General features: G+C 50.9%; 1 protein-coding gene across 4 annotated transcripts in view; it reads right to left on the reverse strand.

Moving 5' to 3' along the window:
• Ube3b (ubiquitin protein ligase E3B) overlaps positions 1–22,665 on the reverse strand; it is a 54,884-nt gene continuing 32,219 nt past the window's right edge. For all 4 annotated transcript variants that reach the window (XM_057764251.1, XM_057764249.1, XM_057764252.1 and 1 more), the window contains 10 exons: positions 19,414–19,533; positions 10,625–10,801; positions 10,409–10,519; positions 9,442–9,579; positions 9,134–9,199; positions 8,044–8,102; positions 5,913–6,095; positions 5,595–5,706; positions 2,498–2,590; positions 1–1,752 (listed from right to left, as the gene is read on the reverse strand). In XM_057764251.1, the coding sequence (XP_057620234.1) occupies positions 1,561–1,752; positions 2,498–2,590; positions 5,595–5,706; positions 5,913–6,095; positions 8,044–8,102; positions 9,134–9,199; positions 9,442–9,579; positions 10,409–10,519; positions 10,625–10,801; positions 19,414–19,533 (1,251 nt within the window). In that variant the 3' untranslated portion in view covers positions 1–1,560. The remainder of the gene's footprint in view (positions 1,753–2,497; positions 2,591–5,594; positions 5,707–5,912; positions 6,096–8,043; positions 8,103–9,133; positions 9,200–9,441; positions 9,580–10,408; positions 10,520–10,624; positions 10,802–19,413; positions 19,534–22,665) is intronic.

Genomic DNA, 22,665 nt, shown 5'->3' on the forward strand with positions numbered 1-22,665 from the left:
TGCTCAAGTACAAATTTAATAAGGCCCTGACAAGTCTTAGTCCATAAGTTACCGACAATAACAAAAACCCCACTCCTTTTTTGGAGCCACCAAGAGTAGATGGGGTGCCAGTGAACACCGGCTATGACACAGACTTGGTGCTTGGCTAGTGTGATGTCACAACTGCTGGAAAACAGGCTCGAAGCGAACTACAGACAACCCTAGGTAAAACCGAACGGGTCAAGTCGATACTGGTGTTCTTAACCACTCTCTCCCCATGTCCCGCTGGAATTCCCAGGCTCCATGTTATTCATGTAGGTAGGCTGTGCACGGGGCACAGGAGTCTGTGGGCACGCTGAGCACACACGGCTGCCAGGCGTCTTCCAGGGACCTTGCCATCCTTCCAGCCAAGTGATCTACAGAAGCCTGGGGCCTTTCCCAGGCTTCCAGCCACAGTTTCTTGCTGAAGTGGGAACAGAGCGTGCTCACTTTCCCACAGTGTGCAGGTTCCTGATGGAAGGTGTCTCCTTTCTTTGAGCGCTATAGCCCTAAGCTGGCTCCACAGAGTGGAGGAGGGATGCAAGAATTTGATGAGACAAGAGGCACATGGCTGTCACCAGATCACTGAGCCCAGAGCTTCTGCCTCGGCATCCAGAACCTGGAGAAAGTTCTTAGGATAAAGAGGAAAAGAGGGCCAGGAGCACAATGGGTGGGAAAACAGGATGAAGTCCAAACCTAAAAAGGAGCAGAGCCAACAGAGGTGGTGCGGAGGTGTGGGGGATACACCCGCAGCCTCCTGGGCCAGTCAGTGCAAAGGGGTCCCTTGCCAAGGGATGGGCTTTGCAGTTCCCGGAGCAAAGCACTGCCCAGATGCTGGGCATTGCAGGTTCTTGTGTTCTCGATAAGGTAACAAGGCGGGCAGATACGCAGATCCAGTAAGTTCTGGGCACCCCAGAAACGAGGCAGCTCTACAGGGGTGACAAGATTCTCTCCCAAGCTAGGACACCATGCACAGGCCAGGTACTGACAGCAAGGGTTTCCTGACAGCATGGCCTGCTGAGGACTTGGGAGGGAGGGCTATGGTGTGGAACATCTGTTCCCTGTAAGAGAGACCTGACTGAGCTCAGCAGCCTCCCTGGCAGGAGCTGGGTTTGATTGCCTGGGAAGAGGCTGCTGTGGGCAGGGTAGAGGCAGGGACTCTGCTGTGCATAGAGGCTTGGCAAGGCCTTACCTGAGTTTTCAGAATGGAAGGAGGAGCTCGCAGGCACAGGCTTTGTGTACTCAGAGGGCAAAGGAAGAGAGCCTCACAGAACTACCAGGAGCTTCTCTGCGATCGCTAGGCCCAGGTTTTAGGCCCCAGAAGGCAGAAAGAGGGCACGTGGGAGGGGCAGGAGCTTATTTTTCACGGCACTCTCCAGCACACTGTGTGCTGTGCAGCATCCCCAAGCTTGGGCATCTCATGGCTATTAGGGGTCTGAGGACTCAAGTAAGCTGGCCACACTCCTGGGAGCAGCTGCTCCAGGGGCTGAAGGGCTCTGTAGTCTGGGCGCTCTCGAGGACAGGTGGGTGAGACGGGCTGGGCTAGGAGAGCTCGAAGCCTGTGTTCATGCTGATGGCGTAGCGTAGTTTCTCTCGGAGGACGCTTTTCTTGCTGTAGTTGGGCAGCTTGAGCAGGTTGAAGCAGGTGGAAGAGGTGGGCAGCCGTCCACCTGGCTCCCGCTTGCGGATGGTGAAGAAGCCCCTGAGGACACTGCCCAGGGTATCCCCAGTGTCCTGCAAGCACACACCACAGCTGTGGCTCAGAAGGTGCCAATGTAGGTGCACACAAGTGAAGCCCAGCAGGGACAGTGGCCTGAGAAGCTGAGGGGGGACACTCGGTGTTCTGAGCACTCACATGGGAGTCCTGTGTTAGGAAACCTCAGACGAGGGCCTCCTGGCTAACGGACACTTACCAGTTCCCTAAGGCCGCCTAACACCCCTTCTCTGACTGCAAGTACCATGGCCCATGGCTCAACTCTTCCTGAAGTCTGGAGGTGGAGGGCCACCTAGTGTTTGACTAAGGGAGTGCAGTCAGAAAAGAGGTGGTGAGGCAGGGACACAGAGACCAGCAGGCCGGCACAGGGCAGGCTCGTAACACACTGGACACAAGAATCCTAGGAAATTCTCCTTTAACTTGCAGACCACAGGCAGCTTGCCAGGTGTGCATGGCCACCAGGGGAGGATCTGGGAAGCCGACCTGGATTTGCCCTTATCCTGAGCGGCACCCTCGCTGACCCTTACTCTCGGATTTTGAACCTTGACAGATCAGCATCCTAAATACACACCCACTCCCCGGCCTTCCTCAAGGAGGGAACTCACAGGTAAGAGTGCCGAGAGCCCACACTGACCCGGGTCTGCTGTGCCGGCTGTGGGCGACTTTCATGCCCTGAGAACCATGTAGGCAGGGGTGTGGGGTATAGGATGGGCACACAGAGAACTAGGCAGAAGGGAAAGAAGGAAAGGACGCGGCTTTAGTTACCTGGTCATCCGACACTTCCACACAGCGGATGGAGAACGGAGGCTTGAGGTAGGCAAATCCTAGGAGTGGGGGCCGGGAGCAGCTGGTCACAAACTGCAATACAAAGTGGGGTCAGTGGGCAGTAGGGGTTTTGCTACTGCAGCCATGCTGGGCTCTTCTCCCTCCATGTGCTGTTCACTGATCTTTCACTAGAACTAGGGCTGACAGGGAGTACTTTCCCAACACATGCCCAGAACACACCACGTGTCTCAAGGGTGCCACTCTCTGGAAAAATGTGGCCCCTTGTACAAGACTGATGGCTTGTAGGGCAGCTGGGGATGACATTCCATGAGACAGATCTCCTGTTTACACTACTGTCTGACACAGACGCTCCTCCAGCCACACTGGCTTTCTACTTCAACTGCAGCTGAAGATGCCCTTCAGCTCCCGTTGTGCAGGACCAGAGTTCAGAGTGGGTCTCACTGCGCGGTCACCTAGTAAGCAGCAGCAGGAACAGATTAGCGGCATCTGTCCTCAGGGAGGACAGCACTGGCGACATCCGAGGGGGCTTGGGTGAGCAGACACTAGAGGCACTCATGAGCCAAGGCCTGGAGTCAGTGAGTCCAGTGCAGCTTGAACCCATGACTCATGCACTGGCACTGCTTGCTGTCTTACACACATGCAGAGCATCCTGTGGGCTGGGTCTGCAGGAGACTCGGCAGCAATCAGCATGCTGAGAAAAGCCAGGTTTCAAGCCAGTCAGGCTGTAGGGACCAAGGTGTGGGACACTGGATGTGGAGCCTGTAGGCACCAGCCACGCTTCTCATCAGCGTGCAAATGCACTCCTGGCACTCTGCAAACACAGCCCCTGCCTTATGTTTCAGATGTGCTTGCTCCAGACATGGGTATCTGACCACACCAGAAACTCACAGGTCAGCCTCAAAGGGAAGACCCGGGAAATCCCTGCTTTAACTCGGCAGTAACCAAACACATGCTGTTTTTTTGTTTTTCTAAGAGACAGAATTCTAAGCCTGGCTCCGAAATTTGGTAGCTAATGTAGTGTGGGTCATAAGATGACCACTTAAATGATGTTATAATGGCTAGATGGCTTTATGTACCATGTTTCAAAAGGTTTTTAATAAGTCACTATATTCCTGGGACTGGACAGACGGGTCAGTGGTTATAGGAGCACTGGCTGCTCTTCCTGAGGACCCGAGTTTGATTCCCAGACCCATGTCAGGAAGCTCACAACTTCCTGTAACTTAATGGGCCACTGAGGGCACTGACACACACAGCATATACTTACACAGACATATATACACCAGTAAAAATAAAATAAATATATTAAAAAGTTACTATGTTGCTGCTCTAACACGTTTAACTTTGCAAACTGGGGCTGACCAGAGGGAGCGGGGAACATTAGCTCTCAACGTTTAAAAGCAACATGGTCATATCCTCTCATGCAAGAATTTACACGTTTTCAGCTGGACTGGAGCCTGTGCAGTCAGAGAAGGCAGGTGTGTAACAAATGCAGGTCTGGTGACAGATGACCTAAGGCTCAGACTCATTTGTTACACGGGCAGGTGACTGTTCAAGTGTGAGCCATTTGCACTGCTCTCTAGGAAGCAGGGCATGCAACCTCACAAGCAGCAGCCTGCTTTGCCCAGGTGGTACACTGTTGGGAAAACCAGCTGATGCTCCCAGAACCACTTGTTGCAACAAATGCCCCTGCACCCCTGGAGACCCATGAGAGTGGAGCCTGTGTATACACTGGTTGGACTGGAATAGGTGAAGGCTTCCTTAGCAGAAGGGAATTGAATTCAGATTGGCCAGCAAGGAAGAAGACCAGCTGTTGGTCTTCACAAAAGTGGTCACACAGAACAAGAGTATAAGCTAGGCGTGATGGCTGCATTTGTAACACCAGCTCTCAGAGGTGGACAGGGGAGGATCAGGACTTCAAGGTCATTCTTGGCTACAGGTTACAGGGCAAATCTGAGAGCATGTTGGGATACATGAGACCCTGCCTGGAGAGAGGAAGGGAGGGAGGGAGGGAGGGAGGCAGGGAGGGAGGGAGGCAGGGAGGGAGGGAGGGAGATAGAGAAAGCCAGCCAGGAGGCCTTAGGGAAGAGATTCCAAGGTGCTAAATGTACTCCTGGACTATGTCTTTTCAGAGAGAGAGCAGGCGGCACAATGATGATGCATTTTAATGACAATCTACCCACACATAACAGAGACAGGCATGTGTGTGCCTCAGTGTCCTACGAATGCCTACACTCTGTGGAGATCATTCATCAAAACCAGTGACACCCAGGAACATCACTGACACTAGGGCAGGAAACAGTTAACAAAGATGCTATATTTGAGAAAGTACAAATAAGGCAGGCATAAAGGCCACACCTGGAATTCCAGTACTAAAGATGCTGAGGCAGGAGGACTACCCTAAGTCTGAAGTAGGCTAGGCTATGAAGTCCTGCCTGGGCCACACAGAGAGAACCTGACTCAACACCTGTACTCCCTCAAAGCATCCATAGTGTCATCAGCCTAGACAACTGTGTTTCCTCGGGACGCTGTGTGGCTGTGCAAGTGGGTGTGGCACTACTGGGGGTAGAGCTCTACAGTGGAGGGATATTTAGGGTTGTCTGCCCGCCCGCCCGCCCTCCCGCCCTCCCTCCCTCCCTCCCTCCCTCCCTCCCTCCCTCCCTCCCTCCCTCCCTCCCTCTCTCCCTCCCTCTTTCCTTCTTTTGAGACAGGGTTTCTCTGTGTAGCCCAGGTTGTCCTGGAACTCATTATGTAGACCATGTTGGCCTCAAACTCAGAGCTCTGCCTATCTCTGCCTCCCAAGTGCTGGGATTAAAGGTGTGCGCCACTGTTTTCTTAAAGTAATGAGGCAGTACTGAAGATGGCAAGGGTGGAGCACAGTGGCACACGGGGCCCTGCTCCACATGAGGAGCAGGCTCTGTCTCTCCAGCCCCTCTCTGGTTCCTCAGCTTTTGACACAGGAGCGAGGCTACACTGACACTGTGTGGCCCTCTGATAACCCTACTGTGTTCAGTGTGAATTACAGAGCGGCTGAGGACTGCACATGCTCAGGAACACACAGAGGTTGTGAACGAGATACCTTCAGGAACATGGCTCTTTCATCAGGCGTGAAGTCGGAAGCCAGAATATCCCAGAGCCAGATGATGACTCTGTGACTGCCATGAAAACCTCCGTAGTACACAGTGTGCTTCCTGAAAGCAATCCAAGGGAGGGGGAGGGGCTCAGCGTACGCTAACACTCATGGGTACAGGCAGTACAAGTTCACATGGCATGGTCTCATCCTCAGGATGCTAACTGTGCAGGGGCTCCCAGAATAACTCTGCATTAGAAGCCTAGCAAGGGGAACAGCTGTCCTTCTAGCTGAGCACATCACCCTTCCCTTCTCACTGCCCCTTACTTTAAATCTTCCAGATCGATCTCCGCGTTGTCCCCAGAGATGAGACGTTGAAGCTCAGGGGTAGAGAACATTCGGATCCACTCGGGCTTAATAATGGAACGGAAGCCACTAATGAGAGCAGCTGTCTGGTTTTTGATCTGCGTGTGCATCCGAAAATGTGCCATCAGATGGATGTAGCTAATTCTGTTAACAAGAAAGAGGAACAATGGAACTAACAGTCCAGGACAGGCTGCTGCCAAATGGGCTAAGAGATATAAGCCTAACACTTTTGAACCATTTTCCAAAACAACAAAAAAAAACCCACACTCCAGCATCTACCAGAACAACGATGGTGATACCCACGATGGTGACTCCCAAGTCACACACTGTGCGTCACCATGACAGCATCAAGTGTCCAAGGCATGACCTTGTTCACTTGTCCTCACAGCCCCCAATGTAACACCCTGTGATGATCCCCCATGTTCTCAGGAGCTGGAGTCACCTGCACAGGTGAGTCCCACTTGATCACTCACAAGGACACAGCTTAGAGCTCCAACAACTTCACAGTCAAAGTTCACTAGAGCCTAGGGTGCTAGGTGGGCCCACATTCTCCGAAAATGCAGCTGGATTATTCCAAGGGGTAAAAAGGAACTGCTGGGAGCCTGGGTCAAGGACAGAACCAGGTATCCTTGCCATATTCTGAGGTTTCACCATAGGCCAGAGTTATGACATGAGTTTCTATTAAGTCTTCATGTCAGGATAAGAAAGAATCTTGTTCCAGCAAATCCTGCATAGTCTCACATCCCTGGTCCTTTAGCCTGCATAGTATCACCTCCTCTGACCCTTCAGCATCCATGAACTCACCTCCCTGGTCCTTCAGTCTGCGTAGATTGATCCCCTGGCCTTTCAGCCTGTGTGAACACACGTTTTCTAACACCCCCCTCCTCTCTCTCTCATGCACACATGCTTGTATACCATCACCCTTTGCCACAGCTCCCATAAAAGAGGTGGCGTCCCTGGGAGGTGAGCAGGATCTACAGGACATGTACCATATCTGCTGTCAAAAGTTTTATGACCCCTTTCAGCTAGATGTCTCAGAAACTGTTCTATACATTATTTCACACACTGCCTGTGAGGAACAGTCACACACTGCCCGTGAGGACAGTCACACGTCACACACTGCCTGTGAGGACAGTCACACACATTGTCCGTGAGGAGCAGTCACACATCACACACTGCCCGTGAGGAACAGTCATACGTCACACACTGCCCGTGAGGACAGTCACACGTCACACACTGCCCGTGAGGACAGTCACACGTCACACACTGCCCGTGAGGAACAGTCACACGTCACACACTGCCTGTGAGGACAGTCACACGTCACACACATGTAGAACCAGGACTTAGCACTGCATCAAGACCCAAACCCCAGCCATCTCTTCTCTGTGGGCCGTGCTTTGTTCTAAGTTTTCAGACCAATGCCATGTGGCTACAGGGCAGCACTGACATGTCTGAACTCTGCTGAGCACTGTCTGTTCGTCTGACTGCTAAAGTTAAAACACAAAGCTCCCGAAGCACACTGGCTACCAGACTAGCTGACCAGAGGAACAGGGTGCAGGAGCGCTGCACTGGGACCAGACGACTCACTTGTCCTTGTCCAGATGAACGCTCAGACAAACAGTTCAAATCCCAAGTAGGGGTGGCAGAAAACTGACAAGAGGCCCAACGCCCCCTTCTGCCAAGTTCTGTGATTATCTGTGACAGAGCTGCTGCGCCTTGGCAGCCCCCAACCGTAAGTGCACATCTGCCACATCTGCATTGACACTGCTTCCTGAGCACACAGTCATCCTCCAGTGTTCCTGCCCGCCTGCCCTCATGTCCCAGTGGGGCTGTCACTACACTCCTAGGGACAGTGGCCAGTGCCTCTGACCTTCCAAGTGATTCTGCAAACAGTAAAACCATCCACTCTTATTTTGCAAATTGAGCTTAATACAATTCTAGCCTATGAACTATAACCAGGAAATCCCATTATGGTATTTATGGTCTCTTTCCACCTCAATCTATCTTAATAAATTCCTAGCCTAATTCCGGAGAACCAGAATGAAGTAAGTCTTTTCAAGTGCTGACCTTAAGTGCCGGCTTCTATACTCACTTATTTTCATTGGTAACAGGAATGGTCTTCCCTCCAGGAACCAGCTCATGGCAGACAAGCTGGGGGAGAAGACAGGAGTAATCACTGCAGAGTTCTAACAGAGAGGCTGACCACAACAATGACGGAATTAGGATGCTATGTGTTGGAGAATGATCATTTTTTTAAATAAAACCTCACGGCCAAAACATCAACAAGCAGGAAAGGTTTCTCATCTAATCCTTGTCCAAACATGTGCACTAAGGCTGCTGGATGCCACAGAGGGAAATGCTGGTGCTGAGGGCAGCAGTGGAAGTCAACACTCACTGGGAACTAAGAACCTGGACAATGGCTACCTAAAAATTCCATCAGAGCAAGGACTTACTGGGGGACAAGATTATATTGCAAGAGACATAGTATCATCTCTGCAACACACACGTGCACACACACTCATGTACACGTGCATACACAGGTGCGTATGCCTATGGGAAAATCTGAAAGACACAGGGCACACATTACAACAATACACTACAGACCAGGCGCTGCAGGTGCTCTATTCATTGGATAACCTTTGAGGTGATGCAGGCTGAGTTTGAGCAGCCACTGCACCAACATGCTCAGGGTTTCTCCAGAGCAGACCTCAGGCTACATGGACAGAGAGCCTCCTGCAGGGACCTACGAGGAGGGGGCAGAGGACATGGAGAGTCGTGCCTGCCTGACTCCAGAGCCTTTTCTCCTCTACTCCTGATGACACTGTAACAAGGATGTGACGTCCCTAGAGGAACTTCTTCTCAGGTGCTGTCCCTCCACATCAAGTCAGAAACCGCCATTTATATGGCCAGTCCTCAGCAAGGATTTCCAAACTGAGGCTCACAGCTTGTCACACACTAGAACAGGAAGGCTGGGTGGACCAAGATGTGACACAGGCAAAGCACAGGTTCTGTAGGAGCTGGTTGAGGTCGGTATGCAAAAGGCCAGGCTGGCAAAGAAGAAACAGGAAAGGCTCCCTCCTGGCCAGGCGACAGACAGATCATCAGGGGCAGACTGCTGAGGGAAAGCACATAAATTGGCAGGTCTAAAGACTGGAAGAAGTCTGCCAGATCAGCCCACATACCTGACCCATGACATCTTCATCGTAAGACAGTGTCAGCCCAAGGTCAGCGATGTCCCCATCATAGCGCTGAGGAACAGAGAGAAAGCACTGGAGCTTGTATGGGTAGAGGTGGAGGTCTTCCCTCCTTGAGAGGCCACGGACAGCTGCGGGCCCCGCCTCCAGCAGAGGTCCCTTGTCATGAGGATGGAGGAGGCTGTGAGCCTTAGCTGGGAGAGGGACCAGAGGGGAGGGGTGGGCACGCTCTAGGTCTCAGTGACTGGAAGGGTGGACCCTAGCTGGTGTTGTTGGCTGTGATTCTCAGCACTGACCTTGATGGATGTGAGGTTTTTATAGAACTCTGAGTCCAGCGATGGGAGCTCGTCCACAGAACTGTAGAAGATGCTGTGGTGGTGCCCGAGCATCTGGCTCAGGAAGAAAGAGGCAAAGGGTACGTCCACCACGATCCCCTAGAAAAACCAGGAGAGCGGGACTCAGCTATCGGCCAGGCAGCTTGGGCTGTAGGTGCAACCTGAGGCCACCAGTGGTGCCTATACATCAGTCTGGAGCTGTACCTCCCGCCATCTAAGAAACGACCTAGGGATCTGGAGAGCAACGGTCTTGGGCACAGACCCTGGATCCATGTAGTGCAGGGTTGAGGCCTCAGCTCAGCAGTTCATATAACCTGAGTGTCCATGGATGGATACCAGGAGTTGTGAGGGACTCCCCTGATGCCCAAGGAAGCCCCAACTACCTTGACCCCGCGAGCTGAAGGAGCAGAAGCCACAACAGACCTGAGATGTGGACCTAGTACCAGGTATGGCCCTCACCAGGATGACAACTCAATCACGCAGCTTTTCCTATGTCCACTTTACCAAAGAAGTAACAGGCTCATAGGAGGAAGGTGCCCACTGCATTGCTGGCTACACCTATCTTTCTGCTCTCATTTGCTGACTCCCAGGAACCTCCGTTTTGTTCTGAAGTTGCCACTCAGATGCCAGATTTCAGCACTGGGCTGGGGTGTCAGCGGCAGAAACTGCTGAGCAAGCATGTGGCGCTTTGGCTCCACCCACAAAACAGACGACTTGCATGCCCTCTCTCACATGTCACTTCGTGGCTTTCCAGACAGGGTCTCTTTGTGTAGCCCTGGCTGTCCTGGAACTCGCTCTATAGACCAGGCTGGCCTTGAACACAGAGATTCCAGCCTCTGCTTCCCGAGTGCTGGGATTACAGGGTGCGCCACCATGTCCAGTTCCTGGGCATCACTTCAATTTGTCGCATGCCCCTCTGAGGGCCTACCTCATACACAGCCTTTCCCAGCATCTTCCCCACAAACTCGAAGAGCTGCAGGTAATTCTCGTGGATGTAGGATGTGGGTGAGGGGTACAGCCTCTCATCTCCACTAGTTGTCTGTCAGGAGAAAGGACAGGAGAGGTGGGAGTTAAGGGGCCACCTTACTCCACATGGGTTCTCTGTGTCTGACTGCAGCCAGTCCCACGGGTGCCCCTTGCCCACCTTGAACAGATTGAGTGCTGGATCAAATACCCTCTTGATGATCTCCTCCAAAAACTCCTTAAAGACTCCGTCCTGGTCGATGCCAGCTTCATCCACCCCAAGGTCATTGACAAACTTCACTCGGATCACACCCTTCATGGCATGCTGGGAAAGCTGTCGGAGCTGCTCGTAGCCATCCTTCCAAGACATAATTTCAACTGTGAGGAGCGCCGCGTCCACAAACCCAGGAGTCTAATCATGCAAGTCAGGACACCGGCCCACAGGAGGACTCATTTGATGGATATGGCTTCTCACTCCTTGGCACGAGGAGACTGCCCCCCGGAGGCAGAGAGTCAGATGGGGTAAATTACAAAGAGTTGTGCTAGGCTGGCCACCAAAGGTGGAGGAATCTGGAACAAGATGGAGCTCTCTCCCTTCTTTAATGGTCAGAGTATCTTTTAGCTCATGTAAGAGTCAGGCTTAAAGACAGAGTAAAACGAAAACTCAGGTCCTGGTGCTGAAGGCAACTGTGGGGAGGGGGCTGGATAAGTCAGAGCAATTGGGCCGGCTCTTTGTACCAGAGAGCCCCCCTGGGCAGCAGAAATACGGTGACGGTAGACAAGGCGGGACCCAAAGCCCCGTGCAGCAGTGACACTGGTCTGTACGAGAGTAGGAACAGTGGGGACAGCGCAGGGAGAACTTAGCACACGCCAGGCCCTGGGTGTGAGCCACGGCTGGGCTCAAGGCTAAGAACAGACAACGAGGGCATCTCCTATCCAGAGCGCCACACACACGCTCCCAGTCTACTCAAACACATGTGCTACCTAGTTTTCTGTCACCCTGATAAAAGCTATCGTCATCTGAGGAGGGAACTCACCCAAGAAATTATGTCCATAAGGGCTGCTGTAGGCAAGCCCATAGGGTATTTCCTTAGCTCGTGTTGGGTGGTGCCATTCTTGGGCTGGCGGCTCTAGGAGCTCTAAGACAGCAGGCTGAGCAGGACGTGGGCAGTAAGCAGCTCTCCTCCTGCAGCCTCTGCAACCGCTGCTGCCTCCAGGTTCCTGCCCAAGTTCAGTTCCTGCCCTGCCTTTCCTTAAGGGACTGTGACTCAGGATATGTCAGCCAAATAAAGCCCTTCCTCTTCAAGTTGCTTTTGGTCATGGTTTGATCACAGCAACAGTGACCTAACCAAGGCAGACGCCTCTGGGTTCTCATCTGCAGAGGTTTTCCTCGCACCTGACTGTCACTAAGAGTCCTAGTGTCTGGGTGCTGAGGTTCTTATCCTGGAGCAGTACAGCCACACTCAGCTGACATGACAGACCACATCCATGGCAACTACTCATCCATTCACGGACTGTCCTGGCTGCCTTTGACACAAAGCCAAGGAACACCCTGGTGGCACATGAGCCCTATTTTGGGGTAAACTTGCTACCTTTCTGTCATGCTTAGTGATGCACAAGTCCCTCCTATGGTGTCTCTGTATCTTGTCAGAGGCATTCTTAGGTTGGCGAGCCAAGGAAGAATGACCTTCATTATCCCCAGGCCACCTGTGGAAACAGGAAGCCAGCTGCGGGCAAGCACACGTGACAGGTAAGCACAAGCAAGCACTCAGGAGGTTGAGGCAGAATCACTGTGAATCCGAGACCAGACTGAGTTACAGAGACCCTCCTGGAAAGCAAACAAAACCACCCATCCTGCCTGCCGGGCGGTGGTGGCGCACGCCTTTAATCCCAGCACTTGGGAGGCAGAGGCAGGTGGATCTCTGTGAGTTCGAGACCAGCCTGGTCTACAAGAGCTAGTTCCAGGAAGGCTCCAAAAACCACAGAGAAACCCTGTCTCGAAAAACCAAAAAAAAAAAAAAAAAAACAAAACCACCCATCCCGAGAACAGCTAAGATGAAACAGGAGAACGAGTTGTTCCACAGCTGCAGCGGCACTAAAAGCACCACAAACCGGCACCTGGGCATGACCGACCCAGAGGACGGGTGGAGGCTCTAGCATGCTCCTGGGATCTGAGAACTTCTCTGGTTTGCCCTGGCAGCAGGCATGTGGCATTGTGGGGATTTAATGCAACGGCACATACGATGTTCTTAGCCTGCATGTGGCGGGGTTCAAGAACAACCTGCTAGACGCAGACTCATCCCTGCTTGATCCTAGCCACCCCAGCCTCCTCAGACACACCCTTGCCCTGTGGGTGCACACCCCTTCCCCGTGGGCCCTGCTGTAATTATGTGAGATTCACACATATGTTCCCCAGGACAGAGTCAGCATCCTCCCAGGCTTCCCAACACACTGAAGTGGAGGAGGGTGAGCAGGTCTGGCTACCAGAGCATGCTAGATTCATGTGGTCTCAGGACAAATGATGAGGGGCAAGGGCGTGTCTGAGCTTCTCCCAGTCCTGAATAACTCAACAAAAGACTAATTCACCTGAAGGAGTACTTGTGCAGGATGATGAAACCCACTACAAGTGTGGCCTCACATCCAAGCTAGGGAGGTGTCAGACATCAGCTCTTGATGTCCCCTGTGTCCATAGCAAGCCAAGGATTAGGCACTCAAAGCCCAGCCTCGTGAGAACTGGGATCCTGGAATAAAGGACCCTCTCACATTGTAATTCAGGTTCACAACACAGTATGCTTTCATGGAACACAAAGAGGAACACGGGCTTTGCCTAAGTTAGAGACTGTTTCCTGTGACACCCCCGAGGGGTGATTTATCCCTGCAGAGTTGGTGCTAGGTGACCGTCCCTTCAGCAGTGGTACTTGAGGGAGGAGCCAAGGAGCCCCATTCCCAACACACACCACAGTCCACATCTCCCAGTTTTTCCAGAAGGTGGGTGCTGGTCATACCTGATGTGGGAGGACTGCGATTCCAGAGACCGAGCAGCTATACCCAGTTCTGATGAGGAAAGTGCTAGACACTTTTAACACAGGAGTCAAAGCAGAGGCTACTGGTGGCCACAGCGTGGCCCTAAGGCACCTGACAAAACTTAATTAGTTCACAACGTAACAGATCTGAAGCTTTACATTAAAGCCCTGAATTTGGGGATCTTCTCTTAAAAATCCTAAGCCCTCTGGAACTCAGTGTTGCAGGATATTTGATCACACAGTGAACCTGGAGATTACATTATTTACTGGAAAAATCTGTTTCTAGTTGTGGCGTGGCTCAGCCCTAGCACACACCTTTAATCTCAGAGCTTTCTGTTTATTATAAACAGAATTAAATAAAGGCAACCATAGGTCAAGAGGCAGAGCGAGCAACCAGATGGCAGGAAGTAAATAAGAAAAAGCCATGGAGAGCAAGAGGGAGTCAGGAGGACAGAGAGAGACACACACAGGAAGCAGAAGGGAGGGACATTTATTTTGAGTTGTTTTTTGTTTGTTTGAGATGGAAAGGAGAAAGGAAGTTTTTCAGGGATGCTAGATGAGGAGGAAGGTCAGCTGGGTGCTTCCCCTGCCTCTGAGCTAGTTGGCTTTTATCCAGCATCTGGCTCCTGAGTGTGTACTGGTAAAGCCAACGACTGAGATTAGAAAAAAAAACAATAAAAAACAACTCCCAAGTCCACATGGCAAGTCGGGAGACACGGAGCATATGTGTATCTTTGGAGTGACTGATAGCCACCCTCTTGCTCACCCAACACCAAAGCCTGATGTTAGCTAACATCAGTGAACAGCTGCCCACTGCCTAGTGAAGGTTGACAGACGGCCACATCCTCGAGCACTGGGCTGGAGCAGTGGGAGTGATGGAGGGACTTCTCCTTGTTCAAACATTCACTGAGGAGGCACACCCAGCCAACCCTGCTTGTACCTGACCTTATTTCCATTTTTGGTCAGTGCCAGGGATGCTACTTAGGGCCTTGCAAATGCCAGGCGGGTGCTCTACCACTAAGTCACAGCCTCTGCATCCTTACCTTCAAGAAGGCAAAGATATTAAGTGTTGTACTTGCTACTTTTTAAACTGCTCCTGAAAACCAAAAGTACTGGGAGCTAAATAAGCTATCCAGCAAGCAATGGCAGACACATGCTGACCGAGAGGGGCTACTGTGTCACAGCACACGCAGGTGGCTGGTGACGTGGCCGCCATGCACAGGCAGGACACACAAATGACAGTGTGGACAGAGCATGACGAAAGGTCTGAGGAACAACGTGACAAGTAAGTCGAGTTAAACTCTATGAAAAATGAAGACCTGGCCAGGCGGGAGGCAGAGGCAGGTGAATCTCCAAGGGTTAGAGACCAGCCTGATCTACAGGGCAAGTTCCAGGACAGTCAGGGTTGTTACAGAGGACACCCTGTCTCGAAAAAACAAAAACAAAATAACAACCAAAAAAAAAAAAAAAAAAGAAGAAGAAGAAGGAGAAGGAAGACTGTGGCTTGTCACCAGCACTGTTGGCAGACACAGCAAGGCTGTGGATAATTAGCCTATGGGGATGTGTGGCACACAACAGACAGCACACACATCCTAGGCCCTCAGCAAGGACCTCATGATACAGCCAGGGTGAGATCTAGTTTCTGCTTCCCAGAGGACATGTCTTCACAGTACACTTCCACATACCTTTTTGCTCACCTCAAAACACATCAAGATACCATGAAAATGTGACAGAGACAAAGTGCTTAAGGACAGGGCACCTACTTCTAACTTGTGAGGCCACAGAGTGGTAACCCGGACAGGGTGGCTTACTTGAATCTCCTGTTGTATCTACAGAGGCCCTTGAGCTCTGCGATGAGTATCTGCATGGTTCAGACAGGGTACAGCCTGCACTGAATGCATCACATCCTCAAAAGTGAGTCTGTGGACATGCTGGCCAGAACCATGGCGACAGCACACACCTGGGAGAGGCAGGGCAGTCACTGCATGAGCTTGTTTGTGTCCTTGTCTCATAGAGGTATTAGGAGTCTGTGTTTCCCTAGGTGTTGGGGGCTGCAGACCCCTGGCCCCTTGACTTTCTCTGCCTGCCTCAGACCTTTTGTTTGCTGGAGCGAACTGAACAAAACAACTTGTTTCCCTGTGCCTGCAGCTGCTCTGAGCACAAGACCCTGATGGCAGGAGAGTGGGTTCTGGTGAGGCCTGCAGCCGAAAGATCCTTATATAAGCTTCCCTAAAGCACAATAAACTTGGCATTCTTGTATCAAAGATGACCCGCGTCCCCATGTCTCTGTCTGTCTGTGTCTGTATGTTTTTAAATCTCCAGCCTAGTTCTCAGCTCGTGTACCATCCCATAGTGCAGGCGCTACAGGTGGAGACCCCCAGCAAGATGGGGAATTAGGGAGACGTTGGGAGATGGCCCTTGGAAGGTTGGCCAGCAAGCCTGTAAGAGATTGATGGTGAGGGTGGATTGAAGATGGGTGCCAGTAATTCTGTTCAGGTATTCATTGGTCAATTGGTGGTTCTTTTAGAGAAGCAGGGCACTGCTGTTAAAACTGACGGTTTTAGAACTTAGTCCCTTGTTTTCACAGGCAGGGGGGTTAATATTACTGATGGGGAGCAGGTAAAAGCTGACCTTCAAAAAGCTTTGAAAGAGCGAGGGCCAGAAGAATTTCCCATGGAAATATTTTTGATTGCTCTTAGGGGGAGCCTAGGTGGAGCTAGACCAAAGCCTTGTTTTCAATGAGGGCAACCAGGACATTTTAGAAGGAATTGCCCTGCAGGTAGAGGGGTGGGTAGTCAGCCCAGGAGAAATCCAGATATTTGACCGAAATGTCAGAGGGGGGCTCATTGGGCTAATGAGTGCCATGTTAGAACTGACATTCAAGGAAATCTCCTTCCCGTGTAGGGAAACAGGAGGAGGGGCCTGCCCTGGACCCCCAAAATGCAAGTATACAGGGCATTAAGTGGACCAGCTACTCCTATCAGATTCATTCCTCAAAGAAACACCTCACTGTCCATGACCTTGTCCGAGGCACCCTAGGAAGTGCCGGACTGGACCTGTGTCTCTGCCCGGGCAGTATTGACCCCACAAATGGGTGTGTAGGTGTTGGGGACTGGAGTATTTGGACCTATTCCAGAGGGGTCGATAGAAATAGTACTGGGAAAAAGTAGTTCAGCACTTAAAGGGATTAAAATTTTACCAGGAATTATAGACTATGATTATACTAGAAAAATTAAAATCATGATTGAAGCTGGGGTGGGAGTCCTCATCATCCCTCAAGGAACGAGAATAGCTCAACTAATATTTTGCCCATGTTTCCTTCTACTAATCCATTCCTAAAACAAGAACGAGGGAAGGAAGGGGTCTGGCTCCACAGGACTCTCTGGAACTTTTTGGGTTTCTGGTTTAGAAAACCGTCCCACACTTACATTAACAATTAATGGGAAAAAGTTCAAAGGTCTTTGGGATACAGGGACTGATTCTTCTGAGATCATTAAAAAACATTGGCCCATGGCCTGGCTTCTACAGCATTAGTACCCAATAGGAAGGTTATAAGGGCATTTTAGACCATTTGTCCTGGAACACCTTCCCCTCAATTCGTGGGGAAGAGATATTTTGCAAACTATGGGGGGAGTTCTGACCGCTGAATCTGTGCAGCATACGTTAGCCTATCAGTAGGATATATGTTGCTAAGGTTCTTCCCCCTTGGAAACAGCAGGAAACATAGCCAGTACCTCTGCAGTTCATGAATTGTTGACTAACATTCAATTACTTTTGTAGAAAAGATCTCAAGATTTATATTGGCCACCTTCGGGCACATTCTGGCTTACCTGGTCCTCTTAGGTTGTTCAAGTGACCCATGCTCTCTTAATCTCTCTGCCCCAGGTTTCCTTGGCCTCTGCCCAGTGGGCTCATGATAAATTCCATCTTAATGTTACTTCTTTGAGGCTCACATATAAAATTTCTAAGGAGCAAGCTTTTACGATTGTCAAAGCAAGTCCTTTGTGAGCAGAACTTGCTCCTGTTCCTCATCTAGGAGTTAATTCTCAGGGCCTTTTGCCCAATCATATCTGGCAGATAGACGTTACTCATGTGACATCTTTTGGCAAATTGGGATTTGTACATGTTTCTGTGGATACTTATCCAGGCATGCTCTTTGCCTCCTCGCACTCAGGGGCAAAGGTGAAGGATGTAAAAAGCCATTGGCTCCAAGCTTTTGCCTATATGGGGCCCCAAAATTGATTAAAATGGACAATGGACCAGCTTATTTCAGTAAAGGCTTTCAATTATGACATCCTTCATAAGACAGGAATTCCTTACAATCCCCAGGGACAGGCTATTGTAGAATGGGCTCAGCAAACTCTCAAAGACTATATTCACAAAACAATCAAGGGGGAGTATAGTACTCCCCGGGATATCCTTTCTAATGTTCTATACATATTAAATTTTCTAACGTTTGAATCACATACTCAAACATCGGCTGCTCAGCGGCACTGGCAGCCCCGTGGCTCTATTCATCTGATGTCACAGTGGAAGGATGTGTTGACCGGAGCATGGAAGCGGCCTGATCCAGTCCTCACTTGGGGGCGTGGAAGTGCATGTGTGTTTCTGCAGGGTACTGAAAGCCCCATTTGGGTTCCTGAACGACTTGTGCATCCTATGGACGGTTCTCCTGACCATCAGCCACGGGCAACAGGTACGATGGGCCCTGGTCAGGAATCTGCTGGTGCTGATAGTCCCGTGTGGCCGTAGTTCCTTTCCACTGATTGGGCTACAGAACAGCCAAGGCTGTGGTGGCTGCTATTGTCACCACTGTGGCCTCTGAGACAACCAAAATTGCTACCAGTCAGACGACTGCTGTGGTTAGCACTGTTGATCCCCTAGCCAGACAGGTTGCCACTGCTTTGGAGGTCCAGAATTCCCGATATAATTTTCACCAAGGCATTTTTCAGTTTGAGCTATAGCCCTCCTTTCATAAGAACAGTCGGAGCATGCGGTTGGCTGCTCCCTTTCCTTTCATTATATCTGTGCCACCTCCATGCCAGTCCAGCCACTCCCATATGGTCTAGGCTTGCTGAGCAGTTAGGAACTCCTGTAGCCAGAGGGCTTCTGTTGCTCTGCCTCTACAACAGGCGTCAGCAGCAGTGATGTAATATCACTATTTGCCCAAGAGAGTGAGCTTCCTCCAAGAGCAGTATGGGTTAGCAGGCTATGGAAAGACCAGTGAGCCAGAGACGGGTAAGACAGAAGCCTGTCACAGTCAACCTAAGACAGAGGCCTTGCGTGCTGAGGCAAGTGTTCTTTATGACCGGTAAGATGTGAATATGTGCTTCTGCAACCCAAGACAGGCCTGGTCTAATTATATAGAAAAAGGGGGAGCTGTTGGGGGCTGCAGGCCCCTGGCCCCTTGACTTTCTTTGCCTGCCTCAGACCCTTTGCCTGCTAAAGTGAACGGAGCAAAAACAACTTGTTTACCTGTGCCTGCTGCTGCTCTGAGCACAAGACCCTGATGACAGGGGAGTGAGTTCTGGGGAGGCCTGCACCTGAAAGATCCCGAGAGCTGGGGTGTAGCTATCAGTTAAGGATCCCTATATAAGCTTCCCTGGAGCACAATAAACTTGGCACTCTTGTATCAAGGATGACCCGTGTCCCCGTCTGTCTGTGTGCGTGTGTTTTTAAGTCTCCAGCTTAGGTTTGTGTACTGTCCCATAGTGCAGGCGCTACACCTAGGTCCCTCACAGGGTCCAGGAAGACACTGAAGCCCCCAGCACTGAGGACATGCTAGACTGAGCGGCTACCCTGCCCAGCTGATTGGCTAAACAACCCTTCCTGCTCTAAGAGCTTCGCTCTGAGTTTTTATACCACAGAGTGACAAGAGGGTCTGGAAGCAGCGGCCACCCACTAGATCCACCCCACAGAGCGCTCTTCGCCGTGAGTGGTCACTCACCTCCAACATCCGGGACCTGCGGATAGTGATGTGTGTGACGTGAGGGGAAGCAGAGCTCGTTTCCACAAGTCCCAGCTTCTCTTTCTCCTTGGTAACCATATTTCGGAACAGGAGGACTCTCTGAAAGTGAGCAAAGGTGGGACCAGAAACAGGGTCAACAACTGATGTCAAAACCGAAACAAAACAAAATCCCTTATACAAAATGGCCAAAACTCAAGTCAGCTGAGACGGGATGAGAACAGGACACCCTGTGTGCTATGGTTCAGAGGTGTCCTGTGAGAACAGTGCACACTCCCCAAAACACCTCTGGGAATCAGCTAAACTGGCACCAAGACAGATGCCTTTCAGAGAGAGGTGCCTGGCCACAACTGGAGTCCAGCAAGAACCAGTGCCATCGAAACCACTCTCATATGGTCAATAGCCATCTCAGAAGCCCAGGGGCACCGCCAGTCACACAGGCTGCTTTTGACAGATGTGTCTGGTCTAGAGGAAATCAATATTATGATTTCAGACACAAAAACCATTTGAAGACAAATGTTCTGACTGTCAGATATAAAAAACAAACCTGCAGTATAAAGATGCCTGGCTTTCCTGCCTGCTTCCTGTGTCCTCAGACTTGCCACACAGCAGGTTCTCAGTCACCGTTCAGAGTGAACCTGTTTTCTCAGCCCTAGGGCTCTGACAAGCACCTGCATCTTAGCAAGAGACTCGGGCTGGCCTCTATCTCCTGGTCTCAAGTGGCTGGGAGTACCTGCACATTCACCGAGCCTAGCATGACCACAGGGGCAGGGACCATAGCATCCCAGGGAGTAACCAGCCACAACTGTGCTTACCAAAAGGGAGCTGGGGGCTGCAGAGAAGAGTCTGGTTCTCAACACCCACATGGAACCAGCCTAGATGGATGTCCAAGCAACACATGCAATTCTATCTAGCGGTAAAGACTGCGGTCACATCACTGGCAGGAAAATGGGTAGGCGCGGGGACCATCATGCTAGGGGAACTCTGCCAGATGTGACAAAGGTGTTTTCTTCCACACGTGGAGACTGGATTTAAATACATATCATATATGTATGATACAAAAGCAGAAGGGCAGGGTGGGGAAGAGGAAGGGGGAGGTGTGGAGGTAGGGAGGGGAAAATGGCAAAGAAGAAAACAAAGTAAAACAGGTAATAATGACACTCCATTTCATTTAATCCTTATAGCACCTCCATCAAGGTAAAACAGTTTTTAAGAAAAAAGCAATTGCCAGTGGCTTCCAAGACAATGTGGGTACTCAGTGGAAGGACTGTCCTTCCATAAGGTACCTGGAATTAATAAAAAGGACCACGCTCCACATCTCATCAGAAGTTCTGAGGGTTCCAAGATTGTGAGGGAGGGAGCAGAGAGGACCCAGTGACCCACTCCCACCTCCCCCTTTCTCAGCAGCTTAAGAAACAATATTTAAGTTACGTGGGATGACAACCCCTGATGGAGGAAGGTCATTGGTTAATTAATAAAGAAACTGCTTGGCCTGATAGGTTAGAACATAGGTGGGTGGAGTAAACAGAACAGAATGCTGGGAGGAAGAGGAAGTGAGCTCAGACGCCATGCCTCTTCTCTCCAGGGCAGACGTGATGAAGCAAGCCGCCAGGTCAGACATGCTGAATCTTTCCCGGTAAGACTGGTGCTGCACAGATTACTAAATATGGGTTAGGTAAGATAAGTCACCACCTTGTGGTGCTACACACATTAATAGAAATGGGCCAAGCAGTGTTTATATGAATACACTTTGTGTGTTGTTATTTTGGGGCAAAGCTAGCCATGTGGCTGGGAGCTGGCGGCAGGAAAGCAGGCCACAGCTCCTTCTACAGACCCCAACTCTCTAGCAGGGTCATCTGTGACGTGTGGGTAGCGACTGTTCCCAGAAGTGGAGCTGGAGATACAGGGGATTATGGGAGTACTATCAGTCTCTCAGAATCACAGGCAGCCTGACTGGGCTCTAGATTTCCATGGAGGATGGAAAGAGGGTCAAGGCAACCTTATGCAACGTTTAAGAGACTGGGAAGCTTTAGTGACCACAGCAGACACCTGAGTGAAGACAACTCTCTCCAGGACAGTGGGACAAAGGTCAAGCCCCCACTTCACAGCTGCCTTATCCTACCTCAGGCCATCCTGCCCCACAGAAGATGGAAGATTCACAAGATGGATAATAGGCATTGCAAATCTTAGGAGATTCAACCCTGGATTAGAGACGCTAACTTTGGGGGCTGTTCAAAGGCAGAGAGCAGACATCACCAAGCAGTAGGAAGTTAAAGGTGAGGAGGGGTGCACCATCCCTTAGAGAACACAGCACAGGATGGCTGGCTTCACCAAGCTGTGGAATTTCTAGGAGAGGTGTATGTGCCCCTCTGTGTGCATAAGAGAGACTGTGTGTGGTCTCTCAGGGAGGACACACGTGCCTAAGTAATCTCCAGGAGATTCCCCCATTCCTAAGGCCCGTCCATGAAGCAGCCACATTACTGGCACACCACTGCGTACAAAGTATTACAGTAAAGCCAGAGAGCAGTGAGGACTCAGTATCTCCAAAGAGCAAGAATTACAAACACTTCATCTTTGCTCTTTTCTAAATATGTATCTGCTGGGGGAGGATAGAAAAGGGGCCTTTTCTGAAGGGGGCTCGAGGGACACGAAACTGTCCCAGTGTCCAGCATATCCCGGAAGCTCCTATCATAGTGTCTGGCTCTTCCCAAGGCTTTTGCATGCTCTCTTCCTAGTGTTCTCTGAAAAATCCCTGGGCTCCTCCCCTTCTGCCTTGGTGCCCTGCCGGGCAGATCCCTGTTACCCAGGGGTAGCTGCTTACAGACCTGCCTTTGTCTGTCTCCCTAAGCTGGGGGTGGCTTTCCCAGGCCGAGACCTGGCTTCCCCTCTAGCCTTCTTGATGGTGAGTGTAACTTCTGGCCTCTGTCATTGTCCTCCTCTGGCTCGACCGCTCTGGCCAGCCTGTTTTAACGTTCTTGCTTCTAGTCGGTCCCCACACGATGGCCAGAGCTCTGAGCAGGGCCTCTATTCTGGACTAGCCACAGGCTTTACAAGGCTCTAGCTTCATTTCCAACTCCATCCTTCATATTTTCTCTCGTCCCAGGCCTTGAAGTTCTGCCCCTCACTTCCCTGTGAGCTGAATATATATCATTTGTATTGTTTCTGAGTTAGAGCAAACAAAATACCCTACTTCATTAGAAAATACTTACTGATTAGATGTAGGTGAAATCTAAG

The sequence above is a fragment of the Chionomys nivalis genome, chromosome 3 (assembly GCF_950005125.1).
Source record: "Chionomys nivalis chromosome 3, mChiNiv1.1, whole genome shotgun sequence".
Taxonomy (NCBI): domain Eukaryota; kingdom Metazoa; phylum Chordata; class Mammalia; order Rodentia; family Cricetidae; genus Chionomys; species Chionomys nivalis.